At 49.4% G+C, this 19130-nt stretch overlaps 1 protein-coding gene across 2 annotated transcripts in view; it reads left to right on the top strand.

The window, feature by feature from the left end:
• Nucleotides 1-2443: 2443 nt before the first annotated feature.
• The window catches only part of Ctsb (cathepsin B), a 21804-nt gene continuing 5117 nt past the window's right edge, over nucleotides 2444-19130 (top strand). Inside the window, exons 1-5 of one of the 2 annotated variants that reach the window (XM_005355538.3) lie at nucleotides 2444-2572; nucleotides 14052-14201; nucleotides 14667-14752; nucleotides 16087-16201; nucleotides 17057-17175. In XM_005355538.3, coding sequence (XP_005355595.1) covers nucleotides 14076-14201; nucleotides 14667-14752; nucleotides 16087-16201; nucleotides 17057-17175 — 446 coding nt within the window. In that variant the 5' untranslated portion in view covers nucleotides 2444-2572; nucleotides 14052-14075. Of the gene's footprint in view, nucleotides 2573-14051; nucleotides 14202-14666; nucleotides 14753-16086; nucleotides 16202-17056; nucleotides 17176-19130 lie in introns of those variants that run through there. The other variant, XM_026783220.1, reaches the window with a different exon arrangement.

Below are 19130 nucleotides of genomic sequence, written 5' to 3'. Positions count from 1 at the left end.
AGCTTCTCTGTAGCTGTAGACCAGGCTAGCCTCAAACTCACAGAGATCCACTTGCCTCTGCCCGCCGATTGCTGGGATTAAAGGCGTGCGCCACCATTGCCCAGCAGCTTCGGACTTGTGAAATCATTATTAAACAATGTGGTGTGTGATGGCATTAGTGTGGAGGTCAGAGGACAACTTTTTGGAATGTGTTCTCTCCGTCCTCTGCAGGTAGGTTTCAGGGGTCAAACTAAGGTCACCAGCACTTTTTACCATCTCAGCCATCTAACTGGTGCTGTGTTCTTGAACTTCCGATCTTTCTGCTTCTACCTCAGGAAGAAGCAGAAGACGTGGGCCACTATGTCAGATTTGTGTGGGGCCAGAGATGGAACCCAGGACTTCACACTTATTAGTCAAACACTCTACCACCTGAGATATTGGTCTTTTGAGACAGGGTCTCTCAGGCCGGTCTCCCAACTTCTCAAGTGTTGTTCCTTTTGCAGACTACAGCTCCCAGCACCCCCCTGGACTGGAAGCCGCAAAGGCACAGGGCATTTCTCCCAGATGCCCTTGCATTCCCCGTTAAAAGCGGGGGTCACCATGAGCCCCCCCCTTCCCCTCTCTCCTTTCGTCTCTGTACACCAGTCCCTTACTTGTTGTTACCCCTCCCCCATTAAAGTGCACCCACGTGGGACCGCCGCGTGTCCGTGTCTTCTTCCTAACCCTGCACCGCCCTGTGTCTCAGTGTACCGTCTCCACTCTCTAACCCCGCAGACAAGAAAGGCAGAAACAACAAGAACAAGAATAACACCGAGTACCAGACCTACATGCTCACACCATATTTGACCATTTATCATTGTTTTGCTTCGAAGGTAACTTCTCTACTAACACTGTGATAATGCATGTACAGCCCTCGGCAAATCTGAGGTTTTATTACAGAGGAAGGGTTTTTCTCTGTGTCCTCCCATTTGTGCCCACGTGAAGGATGACATATTGGCTTGCAGTCTGGCATCCCATGAGAGCAGGCAGTAATAGGGGAATATCTTAACGTTCTGACTTCGATGGAGCCTTTTCCGGCTCCATCAAGGTTACCCAAGCCAGAGGCTTTCGGGTTCTTGTCTCTCAGTTTTGAAGAATGAGATTCATGGATCACAGAAAGTGAGTTTTACAGGAGAGGTAGATGCAGTAGGAGCTGAAGGAGAAAAAAAAAAGCCAGCTTCTGGGCAGCAGAGGCCCGAGGGAGGGAGTGGGAGCCACTGCCTGGGAGTTAGTGGGGGTTTTGTGGATGGAGGAAGGGGGGGGATAAGCTGGTCAGTCCAGGTGTCAGAGGTCTTTGCACTTTGGGTCCAGGAAAGGGGTACGCTAAAAAGACATAGAGCCCCTTGGCATCTCCAGCCTTTGGTTGTGGTAAAACCAGGGACACCTCTGGTTTACACACTTCAAGTATCTCTAGCCTCAGGCAAGTACAAGGCTCTGGGCATGCCCAAGGACATTTTTTTTTTTTTTTTTTTTTTTTTTTTTGGTATTCAGCCAAGTAAGAGACTTCTTATTTGGGCTTTTTACCAAAACTAAACTGCCTAGCCAGTTTTCACCTGTTATCAGCAGCTGGGACAGTTTACCTTGGACCTCCCTTTCCCCGCAAGTTTCCTGAATTCCTCGGACATTCCACTCAACTGGGGTTCAGTAACCATACTTCCACTCCTGCCCCTCACTTGGAGCCCACCAGCAGAGCCTTGGAATCTACGTGACCCGTGGCTTTCTTATAGACACAGCCTGGCTATAAAACACCATGATGTCATGGGGGCCATTCCCATACTACAAGGTAGATCTAAGGACTGGAGAGATCTGAGGGTGCTTGAAGGCGTTTCTGGGGTGGGGGTGGGGCGATGCTATGACTTGTCACACCAAATAGACCAATTTCTTTATTGGCTAGCCTACCACACAGGGAGATGGGGGGGGTTCCTACGTGGGACTAGTGGCCTGGCAGGGGTTTGGAATTTCATAACACACGTGGTTTTGTTTGTTTGTTTGTTTTTTAACTTTGTATTGAACCTAGAGCCTTGTGCTTGATAGGAAAGAGCTCTACCACTAGGCTACTGCACCAGCCCAGTTCTAGTTTTAATTACCTTCCTTGGTCTGAGTATTCCTAAACCCAAGCACTAAGCCAGGATGCTCCGAGCTTCAGAATTTGAGGCCAGGAGGTTCCACTGGGACGCCAGACATTTCCAGACCTCTGGTCCCGCCGGGCCTTTCCGATGAATGCAGTAGGCGACGTCACTTCTTCCCCGGGCAGAGCTCCCGCGGGGGTCCCTGGAGAGCTTCTCTGGTCCAGTGGAGAGATCAGATAGTCCACCGGCTTCTTCCGGGAGCACCCCAGCTGTGCCTGGCGGACCGAGGATAAGCCGCTAGGAGTCCAGGGACGAAGGGGCGGAGCCGGTGACGGCGCGGGGGTGGGGGCGCGGCCGACGGGTCACGTGGTGAATCAGCCCAGCGGCGGGCGGAGCTGCCCGGGTACTTAGTGGAGCGCCCGAGAGGCCAGGTGCGGCTCGGTTCGGCTTGGCGGCTGCAGGCCGGGGCTGTAGCGCTGCGCTCGGTGAGTGTGCTCGGGGCGCAGTGGCTCCGCGACAGAAGTCACCTTAGCTGGGGGCGGGGGCAGGGGCGCGGGCGGCGCGCGGGCGGCGGGGACAGGGCCCCTCGTTTGCCCAGGGCGCAGGCGCGGTTCCTCCGCGGCCCTGGGTGCTGTGCACCGAGAATGGTCTTACCCGGCGGGGAGAGGGTTCCTGAATTCGGGCAATGTAGGCCAGCTGCACTGGCGGCCTGTACGCCCTTAGGGCCGGGCCTAGTGACCCCGCGCGGGTCGGCGTACCTCCTGTGGCCTTGGCGCACTCCAAGGGCGGAGCTGGGGACTTGGGGGAGCTCTGAGGGAGGAGCCCGCAGGGAAGGGTTCGGCCCTGGCCCTCTTGCCAACCCGCGGGCTCCGGGTCTCAGTGGTGCTCAGGGCGGGTATTGACCTGCATCTAGTCCAGGTTTGTGACTTATTCTAAAGAATCTGCCCCGGCAACTTACCACACAAGCCCACGCATTGCCTGGCACCCTAAAAGACCGGTCCTATGGAGAACAGGAACCTGGTGGGTGGCTGGGATGGAACCTGCACGAAGAGTTAAACCGAGAAACAGGAAGAGAAGCGGAGTGGAATAAAGGATAGGGGTGCTTAGGTATGCTCTCCCTTTCTCTAGACCTGGATGGCCAAGATGATGGGAATGTGGAGGGGTAGAGGAACATGCAGGACAATCTTTATCAGTCAGGACTCTGCTGGCGCCGAAGCGGCGTGGGGTAGGTCTGCACAGGCAGGGTGTTGGGCATGCTGCAGACCAGGCGATAGGTGAATTTGAGTGAGTCCCCTAGGGGCCTGCTTAACCCTTGGTGTCTGAGGAAGACTGATCTCCAGGTGCTCCTCTGGGAGGGCCGAGGAGTTCTATCCAGATTCAGAGGGGTAACGGGTGGAGAACGTTGCTGAAGGTACTCCCACCATCCCTCGAAGCCCTCAGCCCTCGAGGGAGAATTGCTCCTCATAGGTTCTGGCCACAGTGGCCTAAAGCTCCACAGCTCCCAGAAGCATACCAGAGCCAGGCAATCACAGCGCTTGGAAGGCTGAGACAGTAGGATCGCTGTGCACTGGAATCTAGCCTGGGCTACATAATGAATCCCAAGGCAATCTGACTACAGAGTGAGACTGTTTCACCTCCCAATCCTCCTTCCTCCCAAAGAGGAAAAAAGGCACCCTGGAGGAAATGACCCGTGCTCCTTTAAAAAGCATGCTTCCTGGGCCTGCAGGGACTGCTGGGGGCTGGGGGCAAAAGGTGGGCTCACGTTTGTGCTTCAGCAGCCCAGGGGGCCTCGGAGGCTTCCAGTACCCCTCTCGATGTTGACAATTTCAGACTAGTCAGGCTCTTGGCTCCAGTTTAGAACTGCCCCGTGGAGGTGCTGGGTTCATCAGTCTAGGCTGAGGTCCTTTGTGGTATGTATGGGTGGAAACCTTTAGGTGTCAGAGTCTCCTGTTGGCTAACTGATGGTCTGTTGTAAGGAAAATACTAGGTATGTGTGAGGTTGAACTGTATGCAATGGAACTTTTGAACATCAAAAAGGAAACCAGGGACTTCAGTGGTGGGGCCAGCTGGCAAAGGTGAGGTATATAAAAGTCTGTGTAGTCTTTGCTTGACTCACAGTCCGAATCCCTGGTCCCATCATCTCAGAACTCTCTTTGCTTAGCTAACAGTCCGTATCCCTGGTCCCAGCCTGGAGCTGAGCTGCCTAAGAAAGGGTGGAGGATCCATCTGGAGTCCTTTCGTGGCAGTAGTTTATATTCCGCCCTACATTGAGTGTGGTGGAAGTTCTGGGGGTGTAGCTCCGGCTGCAATGCTGGAACTGTCTGGTTTGTCTGAGGTGCTGAAATCCAACCCAGGGCTTTCTGTATGCTCAACATACTCTGCCCCTGGACTATACCATACCTAGCCAGCTTTAGCCCGTCTCCTCCTCCATCCCTCCCAGCTTTTTGAAGTCCTGTAGTTCAGGCAGGCCTTGAACTGGACAGTTCTGCCTCACCCTCCCCACATGCTAGGTCATAGACTTGAGCTGTCTTTCCTGGTTTAGTCTTTTTTTTTTTTTATTTTTTTTTTTGAGAATGGGTCTTATCACTCATGGTGTAGCCTTGGCTAGCTTGAAACTAGGTTTGTAGACCAGGATGGCCCAAGCATGACGGAGTGCACAAACTCAGAGATAAACCTGCCTCTGTCTCACCAGTGCTGAGATTAAAGGAATAGGCCACCGTTCCTAGAAGGCCCTTCATTTTTAGCTTCAAGGCTGAACTCCCCTTTCTGGAAACCTGATTCTCCCAGACTCAGGTTTGGGGTAGAGGTAGGATGCTTCCCTCTGAGGGGACATGTTTCATTGTGATCAGTTTGGCTCCTAGACTTGCTTTGTCTTGGTAGCTGTTCTTTTTCTTATTCTTCTTTTCTACTTCTGTGCTTGGAATACAATGTATCCAATCTGTACGGAACAATGTATACAGTTGTTCTATGTAATTTAATTGTACTATGTGTCTTTTTCACCCAGTTTATGAGATTTGCTAATGTTGATGCCTGCAGATTTAATGTTTATTTTAATTTGTTGGGGAGAGGGTGGCAGTGTGGCAAAGGTCTCATGTAGCCCAGCTCAAACTCAATATGTAGGTGAAGATTAGTTTGGAGTTTTTTATTCATTTTGTAGACCAGCCTGGCCTCGAACTCACAGAGATCCACCTGCCCCTGTCTCCCGAGTGCTGGGATTAAAGGCGTGTGCCACCATGCCCTATTGTTCCTCCTACTACCGCCCAAGTGCTGAGATCCCAGGTGTACACCTGTCATGCCCGGGAAATTCAGTTTGTTAGTCATTTTTTTGTTTGTCTATCTGAGACGAGGTCTTTCTGTGTAGTCCTGACTGTCCTGTAAACCAGGGTGGCCTCGAACTCACAGAGATCCACCGGCCTCTGCCTCCTGAGTGCTGGGATTAAAGGTGTGCGCCACCACACCTGATCTTGAATGTGTTGACCTGAAGGACAGTTAAAATTTCCTATTTCTATTTCTTTTCCTCCTACCTTTTTTCACTCTTGTTCCTAGTGGCACAGTAAATCCTCTTGGGCAAAGCAAAATAAGCTAAATTGCTGGATGGAGACCTGCACACATTTGTTCTGCTGGATAACGATGATAACCCTCCCTTCTGTGGCTCTGCCACCTTGCAGTTCAGGAGTTCCTGTTCCCATGTCCCAATTAGATCTTACCAGGCCCTAATTGTCAGTGTGATGGCTTTGGTCCGTGTGCCTTCATTGCTGTCGAAGTCTTGATTAGTGAAGCTCTCCCTGGTTTTGTGGTTGGTCACAGGTAGCACTTGTGCTAATGTTCATTTTGTTGTTGTTGTTGTTTTAAGTATTAGGATTTTAGCTCAATGTGGTAATGCACTATTTTAATCCCAATCCTCTGAGAGTTCAAGGCCAACCTGTATCTTTGTATCAAATTCTAGGTCAGTCAGGGCTACACAGTGACCCTGTCTCAAAAAATTAAAAAAAGTTTGGGTTTATATTTTATTTTTTTTTGAGACAGGATCTTATATAATGTAGCCCAGGTTAGCTTCAAAATTGATAGTAGCCAAGTATGACCATGAACTCAAGTTTTATTTCTTATGCCTGTGCCTTTCATGTGCTGAGCTTAACATACGGATGCCACCATGCATCTACAATTGTCTGAGTTCTTTAGGTCATAAACCTGGGTAGCTGAGCTTAGCTGCAATTAGTTGTAGTTTCTAAATAGGTCTGTGTGTATGTATGTTTGTATGTAGGTAGTGGGGGACAGATGTTGACACTCCACTTAATGAGGCAGGGCTACTTTTCCCCAGAGCTCACTGATTTGGCTAGTCTTGCTAGCCAGATTGCCGCAGGGATCCTTTTTCTCTGACTTCCAAATGCTGGGATTGCAAATGCAGGCCACCAGGTCTTCAGTGTTTACGTGGGCATTCGGGAGGCAAGCCCAGCTCCTCATGACTGTACAACAGTACTTTCCCCACTGAACCATCCTCCAAGGCCTAGTTTTTAAAATCCAGGAGGTGTGGGAGGTTGGGGGACTTTGCAGATGGGAAAGCAAAGTCACCTGCAAGTCTGTCACTGGGGGGGACGATGGTGGAAAGTGACCTGGAATTTGATCTCCAGAAGGTTATTCATGCCTACTCAGGTATAGCCATTCGGGGCTTGGCCATGGTCTCCCCTCATGCCTTAGTTTCCCTCATCCGTGAAATAGAAGCCTTCTACAAGACTGGAGGGCTCTTTCCAGAACTGTTTTGTAAAAGCTTAAGGCTGGGAAGGACCTGTGGGCTGTAATCTCTACTGTAACCTGTTTTTACTGGGCCAGTAACCCTACAGTCTAGCCAAGATAATACAGCTTTCCAGCAGGCAGGGAGGAAGAGAATGGGCCTGCTGAGTGCCAAGTTAGTGTCCACAGAACATAGAGAACACTTAGACAATCTGCTCTCACAGCAGAGTTGGCTGCTCTCTGACCCTCTGACCTGCTGATCTGGCCCAGGCAGGAGGTGCTCATCCAGAGAGTCACATGTCCTTCCTGCTTCCCTAAGGCAGGTAGTGCTGGCCAGCTTGTGCTGGTGGAAAACCGTTTCAGGATTCAAGCAGCCTGCCACTTGTTCTCAGCTTACTGATCCCCTCTGGGTTTGGGGCTATACTTTGTTTTGATAATCAAATAGTAGAATATACATCGGCATATAAAACTTTATTACAAATTGTGTGATGGTCATAACTTTTTTACTCCAATCAGGAGTCCTGGTAGGGAGGAGAGGTGTTGTGAGACAGCCTCATATTCGAGGCTGCCTCTGTAGTTCACAGTGTAGTTCACAGTGTAGCCGTATCCTGCCTCTTTGAGCTGCTGTTCTAGGCATGTCATTACCTCTGGTTTAATGTGATGCTGGGGACTGAACCCAGGATGCTAGCTAGCAAGGCAAGCACTCTGCCAGCTTGAGCTTATCCCTGGTCTCAAACTGTATACTTTTTAAGATGATAATTACCCCGGGACAGTGAGCATTGACTGTTGCATACATAGAGAGTCATGTAACCAGTTAGCAGAGACCTGGTGTTGTACCTGATGGCTCTGCTTGCTGGTGGCTGCCCCGAGCCTGGTACAGGGAGACACTGTCCAAAAGAATACCTCTGTCTATTACTTCTGTTTGCCTGGAGAGGAATTCTTTCTTCCTGGGGCCCCAAGAAAGGAGACGATGCCCAGCTCACAGACAGAGCGTTTCTGTTGCTCGTTTACATGTCTGCTTGGTCCTCCGCACAACCGGCCTGGAACTTAGTTTACCCTGCTGTCGAATTAGAGATCAAGAGAACATGATTCTCATTTACATCTCAAGATCTTTAAAAAGCCTTGTACTGTGTATGTTTTAGGCGCAGACTTGGGGAATACACTACCCCATATACCTGGGGAGCGTTTCTGCAGGTCTTGAACAGAGATGGAGAGCAAAAGCTTCTGGGAATGTTTACTGTCCAGTCAAATTGTCATATTTTCTACCAGCAATGAAATGTTTTTTCCTCCCAGGGCCTGTCCTAGTCAGGGTTGCTTTGCTGTGATGAGACACCGTGACCGAAAGCAAGCTGGGGAGGAAAGGGTTTGCTGGACTCCCGCTTCCACATCGTAGTCTCCATTAAAGGAGATCAGCACAGGAACTCAGACCAGAGCTGATGCAGAGGCCATGGAGGAGAGCTGCTTACTGGCTTGCTCCTCGTGGATTGCTCAGCCTGCTTTCTCATAGAACCTAGGACTACCAGCCTATATAGGTGCCCTATAGGTCTGCCCACAGTCTGATCTTATTATGGGGGCATATTCTCAATTGAACTGGTCTGAATTAGGTCGGTAGCGTCCCCTTCCAGATGTGCCTTGGGTAGAAGGTAGCTGTGCTGTGGATAGCCCCAGGCTGGTTTTTGGTCCAAGGGTCAGCCATGAATCAATCACACTTCCCTACTAGGAGCAAAGATGTGAAATCTGCAAGTCCACATCAAGGCTGTGATTCAGACTTCTCAAAAGGGGGAGTCTCTGGCCTCCTTCAGGTCTGCCCTGCACTCCTTTGAGATTAGGATGCCTGCTTCCACCGTACCTGTCCCAGCATGGGGAGCGACTGAGCAAACCAGTCAAAAGGAAACAGAAGCTTGCATGGTCTTGTTCTGTGGGTGGACTGAAGTGGTCAGAACTTGAGGAGCAGGTGCCCAAGCTGAGACAAGTTTGCTTTTATGGAAGAGAAACTCGTAAAATGCAGTGTTGAGGTTCCAGCAGGTCTCCCCATCCAGTTTTCTCACCTTCCTAGCGTGGAGCCCTTCTGCACATCTGTGACGGATGGTCACAGTGTGTGGCTATTGGCGAATGAAGACATTTCATGCTTCTGATCGCTTAGAGCTGGCGTGGAGAGGTCAGCCTGTACCACTGTCAGGGAGAGCAGAAGATCCCATGCCAGGATACGGCAGGTGGCCCATGGGTCTTTGAGATCTACATATTCTGTCTCCTTATAGCCTTTAGAATGTGATGTAGACTCTAGTCTGCTTGAGACTCTGTGCCTATCAAAGAAAGCTTTCTTTATCAAGCTTGTGTCCCCTCCCCCCAGTTTTTTAGGGTACCATTACATGATGCATCCTTCACCATGACATCCGTTTCTCTGTGGATGTTTATTCCACTTTTATTTATTTATTTATTTTTAAGTCCCAGGGGCTATATTTGTCTGAGCAAGGGCATTCAGCTAGTTTGGGAAATCGTTTTGCTGTTGATGGCATCACCAGTTCCCCAGCCGTTCTGTGCATGTGACAGTGTTGTGTAGAGATACAGCAATAATAGGACATTGAGACATCGATTGCTGTATAATTTAGAAAGGAAAGAAGGTGGAACTCAGGAGCAGCTGACCTGAGCTAGAAATAAATTATGCCCATAACCGCCCTCCATCTGTATACCTAGAAGAGGAGTCTGGTTAGCGGTAAATGTACTTGTCTGTTCCAACCCCTTTCTTTTGTGAAATAAAGACTTTCTGTTAACTTAAAAAAAAAATCACAGAATTGGGAAATAAAGGGAAGTGCTTGCTAAAGTAGGGGAAGTGAAAACCAGGGGCTATTTCAGGCAAAGACACGGAACCCGTGACAGGCTTACAGACAACTTAGCTTATCATTGTCACTACTGGCTGTGTCACGGAAGTTCCTATCCGATGTGATATCTAGGAAGACTGGCATTCTTGGGGAATCAGTGCACTAGATGGGAACAAAAGGCTTCATATACTTCAGGCGACAGTCTTGGGACCCTTGGTGTGGAATTCCTTTTGACAAGGCTTGTGGGTTTTCCTAAGGATGGAAGCTTGTTTTAAATCGGACTCCTGCCAAGTGGAGGAGTGGGTTTGGAACAAACTGGAATCAGCCAGCACAAGCTGGAAGGGAGAGTTGTGGGGGGAGGGTGGGGCATGTGCACTGATGCAGGGTCTCCCCCCCCCTCTGCTCCTCATGGAAACGTGGTGCTTATTCCCCACCTTGGAGGTGTAGAATCTGAGCCTCAGCGAAAGGCAGCGTTCAAGGGTGACAGCAGCAGAACCTGGACTCCTCAGCAGCTGGAGGCCAAGTGAGGAGCGGAGAATCTTGGTTTGGGAGGTGAAGTCTTTTTCCTGGGGTTCATTCTGGTGTGAGTTGGTCTGGACATTGAGTGGGGACAGCTGAGTCACTGAAGCCCCAGTACTTAGGTTTGCAGTCAGGCAGAGCCCTGATGGTAGAGAAAATAAAATCCAGAGGTCAGAGGCGGGCTGCAGAACCAATGGAAAATGAGTTTCCAGAAAGTGTCCTGGGAACCCTTGGGGGCATGAGAGTGCCTACCACCACAGAAACCAAAGACATCTTTTGTAACATTCAGGTTACCATGGAAATGCGCCTCTCTACTCGGCTTATATTTAACAGCTCAACAGATGCCACATCCCCAGAGGGTATCTCGGGACACTGTTACACTACACACAGTATAGTGAGAACCCAGGGGTGTCAGTTCAACATAGGGGAGCTTAACATACTTACCAGCTCCTTCGTTAGTCCAGACTCCCACCCTAGGGAGTGGGTACGCCAGTGTTTCTGTATCAGGCCTCCCGTCGTGAAAGAAAAGTTCAGATGCTGGGCTTTGGAGATGACTTAGCTGGGAAAGGGTTTGCACAAGGGTCTGAGTTTGATTCCCCAGGAGTGAGTAATGCCCCCAACCCGTGTGAACACCGGGAAGGCAGAAATCAGCTCACTGGGCAGCCAGCCCCACTTCTTTGGTAAGGTCCAGGTATTGAGAGACCCTATTTGGAAATAAGCTGGGTGGTCCCTGAGCAACAACACCGTGGTTGTCCTGGTCTCCAGAGACATGCACATATGTTATACTTGCATACGCTTGAACATGCATGCACACAGAAACACAAAAGGGGTAAGATGCCGAGTACAAGTCAGAGGGTGGTTTGGAGGTCATGTGATGGCTGACACATGGCCATGTGAGACAGGCTTTCCATGAGTCACTGGAGGTGGGGTCAGTAAGTGTTGGGTAAGTTGTACATATGTACGTGTGGCAATCCATTTCTCACTATTATAGAGATACTCAAAGCTGGGCATGTAAAGAAAGGGGGTTTATTAGAGCTCACTTTCTGGGGGTGGGGGCTGAAAGTTCAAGCTCACAGGTTTGGCATCTGTCCAGGGCCCCTTACTTTGGAGCACACCATAGTGCCAGTGCCATGGCAGGAATGCCTGTGTCAGGGAGCCCCTACATAGCTAGAAGGGAAAACAGAAATGAGGTGGGGGTCACACCAAGACCTCCCACCAAGCCCGACCTTTTGAGCCCACCTGCTTTAACTGAGAACCAAGTGCTGTGCACACGAACTTTCGCACTCATGCATCATAGCCGTACAAGACGGAAAAGGAGCCCTTGGGGTGCGGCCACTGCCTGTGTGTGCTTTCCTTAGGACAACACTATGTCTCTGCCCCTGACCTGCTCACTAGCAGACACGGCCCCTGTGTCCCCCAGTTATCTGCTGCTTCTTTCTCACCTAACTGTGGCGCTGGGGTGGTTTTACTTCATTTCTGCAGTGTGGTTTCCCTTAGCTAGTTCATTCTGGGTGGCTGTTTGAACCCTGTTTAGCTGCTTGCAGTGATTTCCCAGTTACTATGCCATTGGACTTTTGTATCACTTTCGGGCTTGTGTTCAAGTGTTCGGTGCTTGTGTCGGTGTGTTTTGGGGTCACTGTGTAGCAGGTAAATGTCTAATGTCCATATGCAGACGTCATGTGTATAGGTTCCAGTTGACGGGTCTAGGCTAGCTTCTCTTTTGCTCTCCCCCAGGAGAAGAAGCAACCTGCTTTGGCCTCTGAGACTGACAGCTTCTCGATTTTACCTATGCCTCCCTGAGACTGAACACGTTCATATCTGCCTTGGCCATTTGCACTTTTTCTGTGCTTGCTACATCCATTTTCCTATCCCATGTTTCTGATGTGAGAGTGTGTGGTGCTGCGGTTAGAATCCGGAGTCTCGTCTACGCTAAGCCCATGTTCTGTTCGGCTACATTTCAGCCCCGAGTCCTCTGACATTCAAGTCTTGTTTTATGGAGGACCCAAAGCCTTTAATGGGAGCACGGCTTTTCCCATATGTCTTGGTTGCTGTTTTTATTATGAAGACTTGTTTATTTGTTGTGCGTGTGCACATGGGGGTCAGAGGACAGCTTGTAAGAGTCAGATCTCTCCTTCATCGAGCAGGAAATTAAACTCAAGTCCCTGAGCTTGGCTGCAAGTCCCTTTACCTGCAGAGCCATCCCACCAGCATAACACTTTTAATTTTAACGTGCTGCCTAACTGGTTTTGTTTTATGCTAGTTTTAGGCTTTCCAGGGAGTTAGTTTTGTTTGGGCTTTTCGCTTGTTTTGTTTTGTGTATCTTAGTGTAGCCCAGGCTAGCCTTGAACCCTTGCTCCTCCTGTCTCAGCCTCCAGAGCCCTAGGGTTACAAGCACGCCTCACAAACCTGCTCAGGCTTACATGTTTTGATGTCGCCAGGTGTGCCTAGTTGGCCCTCCTTGTTTTCCCGGGATGGGCAGCCAGCTGTGCAAGCACATCTGTAGGAGTGTGTTGTCACTTCCTCTTTCCCTGGCCAACACACGCTTTTTCTCCATACCCAAGATGAGTTTTGAGTAATCTGACTTTTTTTTAAATGGAACTTTTCTGAGCTAATATCACCAGGCATTTTATAATATATCATGATGTCCAGAAGGCCTTCATGGGATCTTTTTCAGAATAGTCTTTCTGTCCATACACATTGTTCTTATGGCTGAGTTGTTGCTCAACACCCCCCCCCCCAACACACACACCAGACTTACCATCATTGTAACACATTGAGGATCCAACTCTGTTGCTTGAACTTAAATGAGAGTTTTTAGTTTTCCTTCAGTATGCTTTTATGCCTATGATCCAGCACTCAGAAAGCAGAGGCAGGCCAAACTAGGCTAAGTGAGATCCTGTCTTAACTTACCACTCCACCAAAAGTTCTCTAAGTGTGTAAGTCTGTGTTCCAGTGTCCTTACAACATGTGACCCTGATGTAGCGCACTTGCTTCTGTGAGTCCTACATTCGAGACAGGGTCCCAGCTCCACCCACACCTACTGTTGCTCCCTCTAGGCCCAGCCCTAGCTGTCAATACCCAGGAAAGACCTGGCCTTTAAAAGCTACTTGCTCAAGAGGGTGACTCATAGTTTGAGCAGGAAATGGCTGGTCTCCTGACTCTGAAACCAGTTCACAAGGTCCAGAGGCCAAGGTATTGATGTAATAAATTTTCCTTCTTAGGAGCCGGAAGCAAAGCCCTTGGTTTACAGGAAAAACCAGAGGGGCTCCTGAGAGCCTGGTGCCCCTGGCATATTCAGTATGGTTCCATAGTTCTCAGCAGTGAACACAGTCCAGCTTCTGTTGGCTTGAAATATGCCAGGAGTGGAGCTTGCAGAACTGGGGAGATGACTCAGGCCTGAAGTAGAAGAGAGAACTGGTTCCCAGAACCTCGTGTCCTTAGACCTGCACATGGTCACACATACATGCAGCAAAATCATTTCGAATGTTTTTAAGTGAGGCTATGAACATGACTCCTCTTAGTTTTCCTACCCATTGGCCCCCCCCCCCTTAGGACATACCCACACAGACTGACCCGTTTTTGTTTGTTTTGAGGCAGGTTGTAGCTACATGGTCCAGGCTGAAGTCTCACACCCCTGACTTCCTTAGTGCAAGGTTTACATCACATCCAGCTTCAGGATAGCTGTCCTTCTAGAGCACTGAAAGAATCTCTTAAGCTTAGTTGTTGATCAGGTGCAGACAGTTGTAAAATAGCCAGGAGGGGACATGCATACTGCCATGTGTTGTGTTGCAGGATCCCATCAAACCAGGCTTCGTATTGGGGCCATAAAGGCATCCAGGAGGCCTGAGCAGTGTCCTTGTGTAGAAATTGTTTTGATGCTATCTATGTCTTTTTTTAGGTGGGTGCAGATCTGGCTTCTAGAATGTGGTGGTCCCTGATCTCTCTCTCTTGCCTGCTGGCACTGGCGAGTGCCAACGACAGTCCTTCCTTCCACCCACTGTCTGATGACCTGATTAACTATATCAACAAACGAAATACAACATGGCAGGTGAGCAGTGTTGCCATTTCCCGTCTGTTTCTGTGGGTCCCTGCTTTGAATCACCTTGTGCACACTGCCTCTGAGGTGACTAACTGGCCGTAGGACAGTATTTTCTGGAAGTTGAAGCTTCCTCTGAGCTCCACGTTGTGTGCATGGGAGTATGCACATGTGTGAACACTTGTACATGGGCGTGTGTGGAGGGATAGTGAGCTCCCAAATCAGGTTGACCCTAGGAAAACTACCCTGGAAGGTGAGGCGGTTCCTTGGTTCCTTCATGCCATCACTTCCTCCAGTCTGGGCAGGTTCTCCTGTTAACAAACTACAGCAGAGTAGAGAAGACACGGCGGTCTGAGAGCAGTGCTGACCCTGAATCGCTCTGCCTGTTCCCGTAGCTCCCAGAATTGGGCAAGACCCTTGACCTATCATCCCGGGAAATCCCCCATGGGTGACTGTCCTGGTGTGACTCTCTTTCAGGCTGGAAGAAACTTCTACAATGTTGACATAAGCTACCTGAAGAAGCTGTGTGGTACCATCCTGGGTGGACCCAAGCTGCCTGAAAGGTGAGTGACTCCCCCCCACCCCCAGAGAAGACACTGCCCCTGCATATTGGCTTGTGAGCAGTAGTACTAGTGTTAGGGTGTAGGCAGAGGTAGAGAAAGCCTTCTCTGGATTCCCTAGGTGTGCTCTTCTGGGCTGCAGAGACTGCCTCAAAATCTGGATTTACTACCTTGTGGGCATACTCATGTAGAATTCTTCTTAGCAAGGATTAGGATGTCTGTCAAGGATGAGGTATTCAAGTGTTGGTACATGACAGTGATGATGTTATCTAACTCAGGTCAGGCTGTAGGCAAGGCACAGCTTAATATTTTAAAATTCCACATTAGGTGGGAAGAGATTAGAAGCATTTAGAATCAGGGCAATATTTGTACAGGATCACAGGACCATACTGCAGGACTTTGCTTGGCTCTCTCTTCTGATTTACAGCCACACAGCTGCACTGTGCCCTGAGGGGTCTTGCTATGGCCTTGAACTCATGATCTTCCTGCCAGACAATGCCCCTCTACTCTACATCCAGCCCCGACCTCAGTCCTGGGCATCAAATTGAGGACTTACACATGCTTGACTTGGCTGCAGACGTAGAGAGAATTGGAATGGTTTCTGTAGACAGCTGTACCATCTAGGGTAGGCACATAACACCCTCGTGCATTGCTAAATGCCTGTTCAAGGAAAATAAAATGAATCCCAGGGCTGAAGAGATGGCTCGGTGCTTAAGAATACTTGTTGCTCTTGCAGAGGACTTGGGTTCAGTTCCTAGCACCTATATGGTGGCTCAGACACATCTGTAGCTGCAGTTCTAGGGGATCTGGTATCTTCTGACACACGAAGTGCACAGACATCTATGCAGGCAAACCACTCGTACACTAAATAAATAAATCTAAAAGAAAAGACTAAGGTACAGGTGAACCTGCACCCCTCCACTATACCAGCCTTAATAAACCTGAAGGATTAGTGTTGCTGAAGTGGTTTGAATGAGGCCTGATGGGGTATGTTTGTAACTCCAATATTCACTAAGGAGTTCAGGCTAGCCTGGGCTACATAGTCAGACCCTGTCTGAGAGGGGGGGGCGGAGGGAGGGAGGGACGGAGGGAGAGAGAGCAAGCAACCTGTATCCCACAGGTAGAATGTTTGAAAAACACCCATTAAATAAGCATAGGAAAGGGTGTGTACACAGTGCTGAGTCTGGCTGGACAGCATAAAGTGGCAAAGCACACCTGCCTGTGTCTCGCCACCTCTCTAGGATGGACAGTCCATCCAGGGACAGCCGCTCTTTACCTGTCCTCTCAGGGATAGGGGAGCAAATTGTGCTTTGTAACAGAGTCCTTCTTTGCCCCAGAGTTGGGTTCGCTGAGGACATGGATCTACCTGAAAACTTCGATGCACGGGAACAGTGGCCCAACTGCCCAACTATCAAACAGATTAGAGACCAGGGCTCCTGCGGCTCTTGCTGGGTAAGACCCTGCTGGTGGGGCCGGCTTCCTGAAGTCTGGTTGGGATGTGATGGGGTATCTAGGGAGGGACCAGATGGGGCGAGCCATATTGGAGTCAGTTTCTTTCCGTCGCTACGGTTTCTGATCCTTGTGGTTGGGAATTGCTGCAGGGATGAAGTGGATGATGGACATACAGTGGGGTCCTGAGATCGAGGTCCAGGAACAGGCTGTGGAGCCATGTTCCTCAGTAAACACATCTGCTCTGATGCAGTACAGCTTCATGGGTGTTCCGTCTGTGAGCTAGTCTGTGGTTTTTGAATGACAGAAAATGCAACCCTCTTAACTAAGTATGTAGTCCAGTGGCATTAAATATGCTCCCAGTGTTGGGTGGCCATCTCTGCTGCCCATCCACACGGTCTTTTCATCTGTCCCAAATGGACCACTTTGGTCCTACTGACTCCCTGTCACCATCCTGTGCCTGTGGGGGCTTCCATCTGCTCTCTGTTGGAATCTGCTCCTTGTGAGCCAAGTCCTCAGCCAGGCTTGGATTGGTCTCTTTAATGCTAAGTGTGAACCTCACCTGACGTTGAAAGGGTCTTACCATTCAGAAGGCTCCGTATACTTCAGGCGACAATCTTGGGACCCTCAGTGTGGAATTCCTGTTGACCAGGCTTATGGGTGGATGTTCCTAAGGGTGCAGGCTTGTTTTAATTCAGACTCCTGCCAAGTGGAAGCTGAGAGTAGGTTTGGAACAAACTGGAACCAGCCAGCACAAGGTGGAAGGGAGAGTTAGGGGAGAAGGTGGAGCACGTCCAGGACTCTCCTTGCTTTAGTTAAGACGGGCTCCTCACCAGGTGGGACTTCCTATTCCTACAGGCATTCGGGGCAGTGGAAGCCATGTCTGACCGAATCTGCATCCACACCAATGGCCATGTCAACGTGGAGGTGTCTGCTCAGGACCTGCTCACCTGCTGTGGTTTCCAGTGTGGGGACGGGTAATTATTGGACACCTCTTCCTGGAGACCCTTAGCCCCTTCCTCCTTTGTACTGAGTAACTCAGGGCTCCCTGGGGAGGGGAAAGCTGTTTTGTGGCTGGGACAGAGGGAGACATGGGAGTCTGCAGGCAGACTTGTTACAGCTGCCGCTGTTGAGCTTCTCGGGACATAGAGTGCTGGCAGAATGTGATCTCCAAAAGTTTCGCTTACTTTCTGTTCCCTGTCTGGCTCTTGTCCCACTTGTCCCCCATCACTTCCCTTACCCCTCAACTCAGAGAAGTATACCAGTCTACTCTATAAGGATGACAGATCCCAGCTGGGGAGTAGGGTCTCACTAAACTCAGTCTGTAACTCAAGCGCTCACCAGGGTCCCCTGGCCCTTAGCCTGTAGCAGTGGTGCAGCTTAGACATTCCTGAAAGTTCCAAAAGGAATGTGTATGGGCCTCACCCCAATAGTGTGAGAGCAGCAAGGTAGTCCCACCTCTCCCCAGACAGAGCCCGTTCTTCCATATTCTGCCCAGTGCGTTGGAGCTGCAAAGGACACCAGACCTCATTTTGCAAACAGTCCAGTCGCCCCTGCCTCCGCCCCAAGTAGACATATTAAACCAGGGGCATAATCCTGTATCTGCCTGCTGCCTGTTTCCATCTTAGCTGAACATATGTTCATTGTGGCCATAACTCCTTTTTGTTGTTGTTGTTGGGTTTTGGGTTTTTTTTTTTGTTTTGTTTTTTGTTTTTTCTAGACAGGGTTTCTCTGTAGCTTTGGAGCCTGTCCTGGAACTCACTCCATAGACCAGGCTGGCCTCGAACTCACAGAGATCCGCCTGCCTCTGCCTCCCGAGTGCTGGGATTAAAGGCGTGCGCCATCACCGCCTGGAGGCCATAACTCTTTAGAGTCCAACGGGTGGCAATAGAGCCAGCATGAATCTTTGTTTCTTCATGATGTAAGGCATAGGAGAGTCATTCTTACCGTAGATCTCAGCAACCTAAATTTATGATTTACTTTTTTCTCATTAAGTTCAGCACTTGGGCCTTTTCACATGAAGAAGGCATTTCCAGCTTCCGTGTGGCATGCCTGAGCTGCCAGAATCGCCACTCTTAGAATTGACCGTCAAGGATTACTTAAACCCACACCACAGCCTCACAGCCGTTGTTGGCTTTTTACTCGTCACTCTGGGGGCCACCACCTAGCTCCCAAATAAATATATGGAGACTTATTCTTACTTCCGGATGCCTGGCCTTAGCTTGGCTTGTTTCTAGTCAGCTTTGCTAACTTAAATTATCCCATTTACCTTTCTCTATTCTAATTCTTTCTTTCCTTCTTACTCCGTAGCTGGCTGTGTTGCTGGGTGGCTGACCCCTGGCATCCTCTTCTCCTTCTCCTTTTCTCGCTCCTCCTAATCATTTTCTCTGCCTGGCAGCCCCACCTGTCATTTCTCTCCTGCCTAGCTGTTGAAGGTTCAGCTCTTTGTTAGACCAGTCAGGTATTTTAGACAAAGTAACAAAGCTTTCCAGCTTTAAACAAATGTAACAAAAGAATGCAACATATCTTTGCATCATTAAATATTCCACGTATAAATGTACATCTTTAACAAATATTCCATAACACACAGCTGTGGATTTGATAACCAAGATAGCTTTTAGTTGACTAGAGATAAAAGCTTATACAGCATGGATACTCCGGACAGGGATGATTGATGTTCTATGCTGAATGGACCAGGGGGTGTGAGATTTTATCATGCTACTCAGAACAGTGTGCAAGTTAAAATTGAGAAATTAATTCTGGAATTTTCCACTTAATATGTTTGGACTTTAGTTGAAAGTATAACTAAAACCTCAGAAATCAAACTATCCAGGTGTAGTGGTACATGCCTTTAATTTCAGCACTTGGGAGTAAGTGCCAGGACAGCCAGGACTTCATAGAGAGACCCTGTCTCAAAGAAAGGAGAGAGAGA

This window comes from Microtus ochrogaster, chromosome 17 (genome assembly GCF_000317375.1).
Source record: "Microtus ochrogaster isolate Prairie Vole_2 chromosome 17, MicOch1.0, whole genome shotgun sequence".
Classification (NCBI taxonomy): Eukaryota; Metazoa; Chordata; class Mammalia; order Rodentia; family Cricetidae; genus Microtus; species Microtus ochrogaster.
This window is presented reverse-complemented; position numbering and strand designations above follow the sequence as displayed.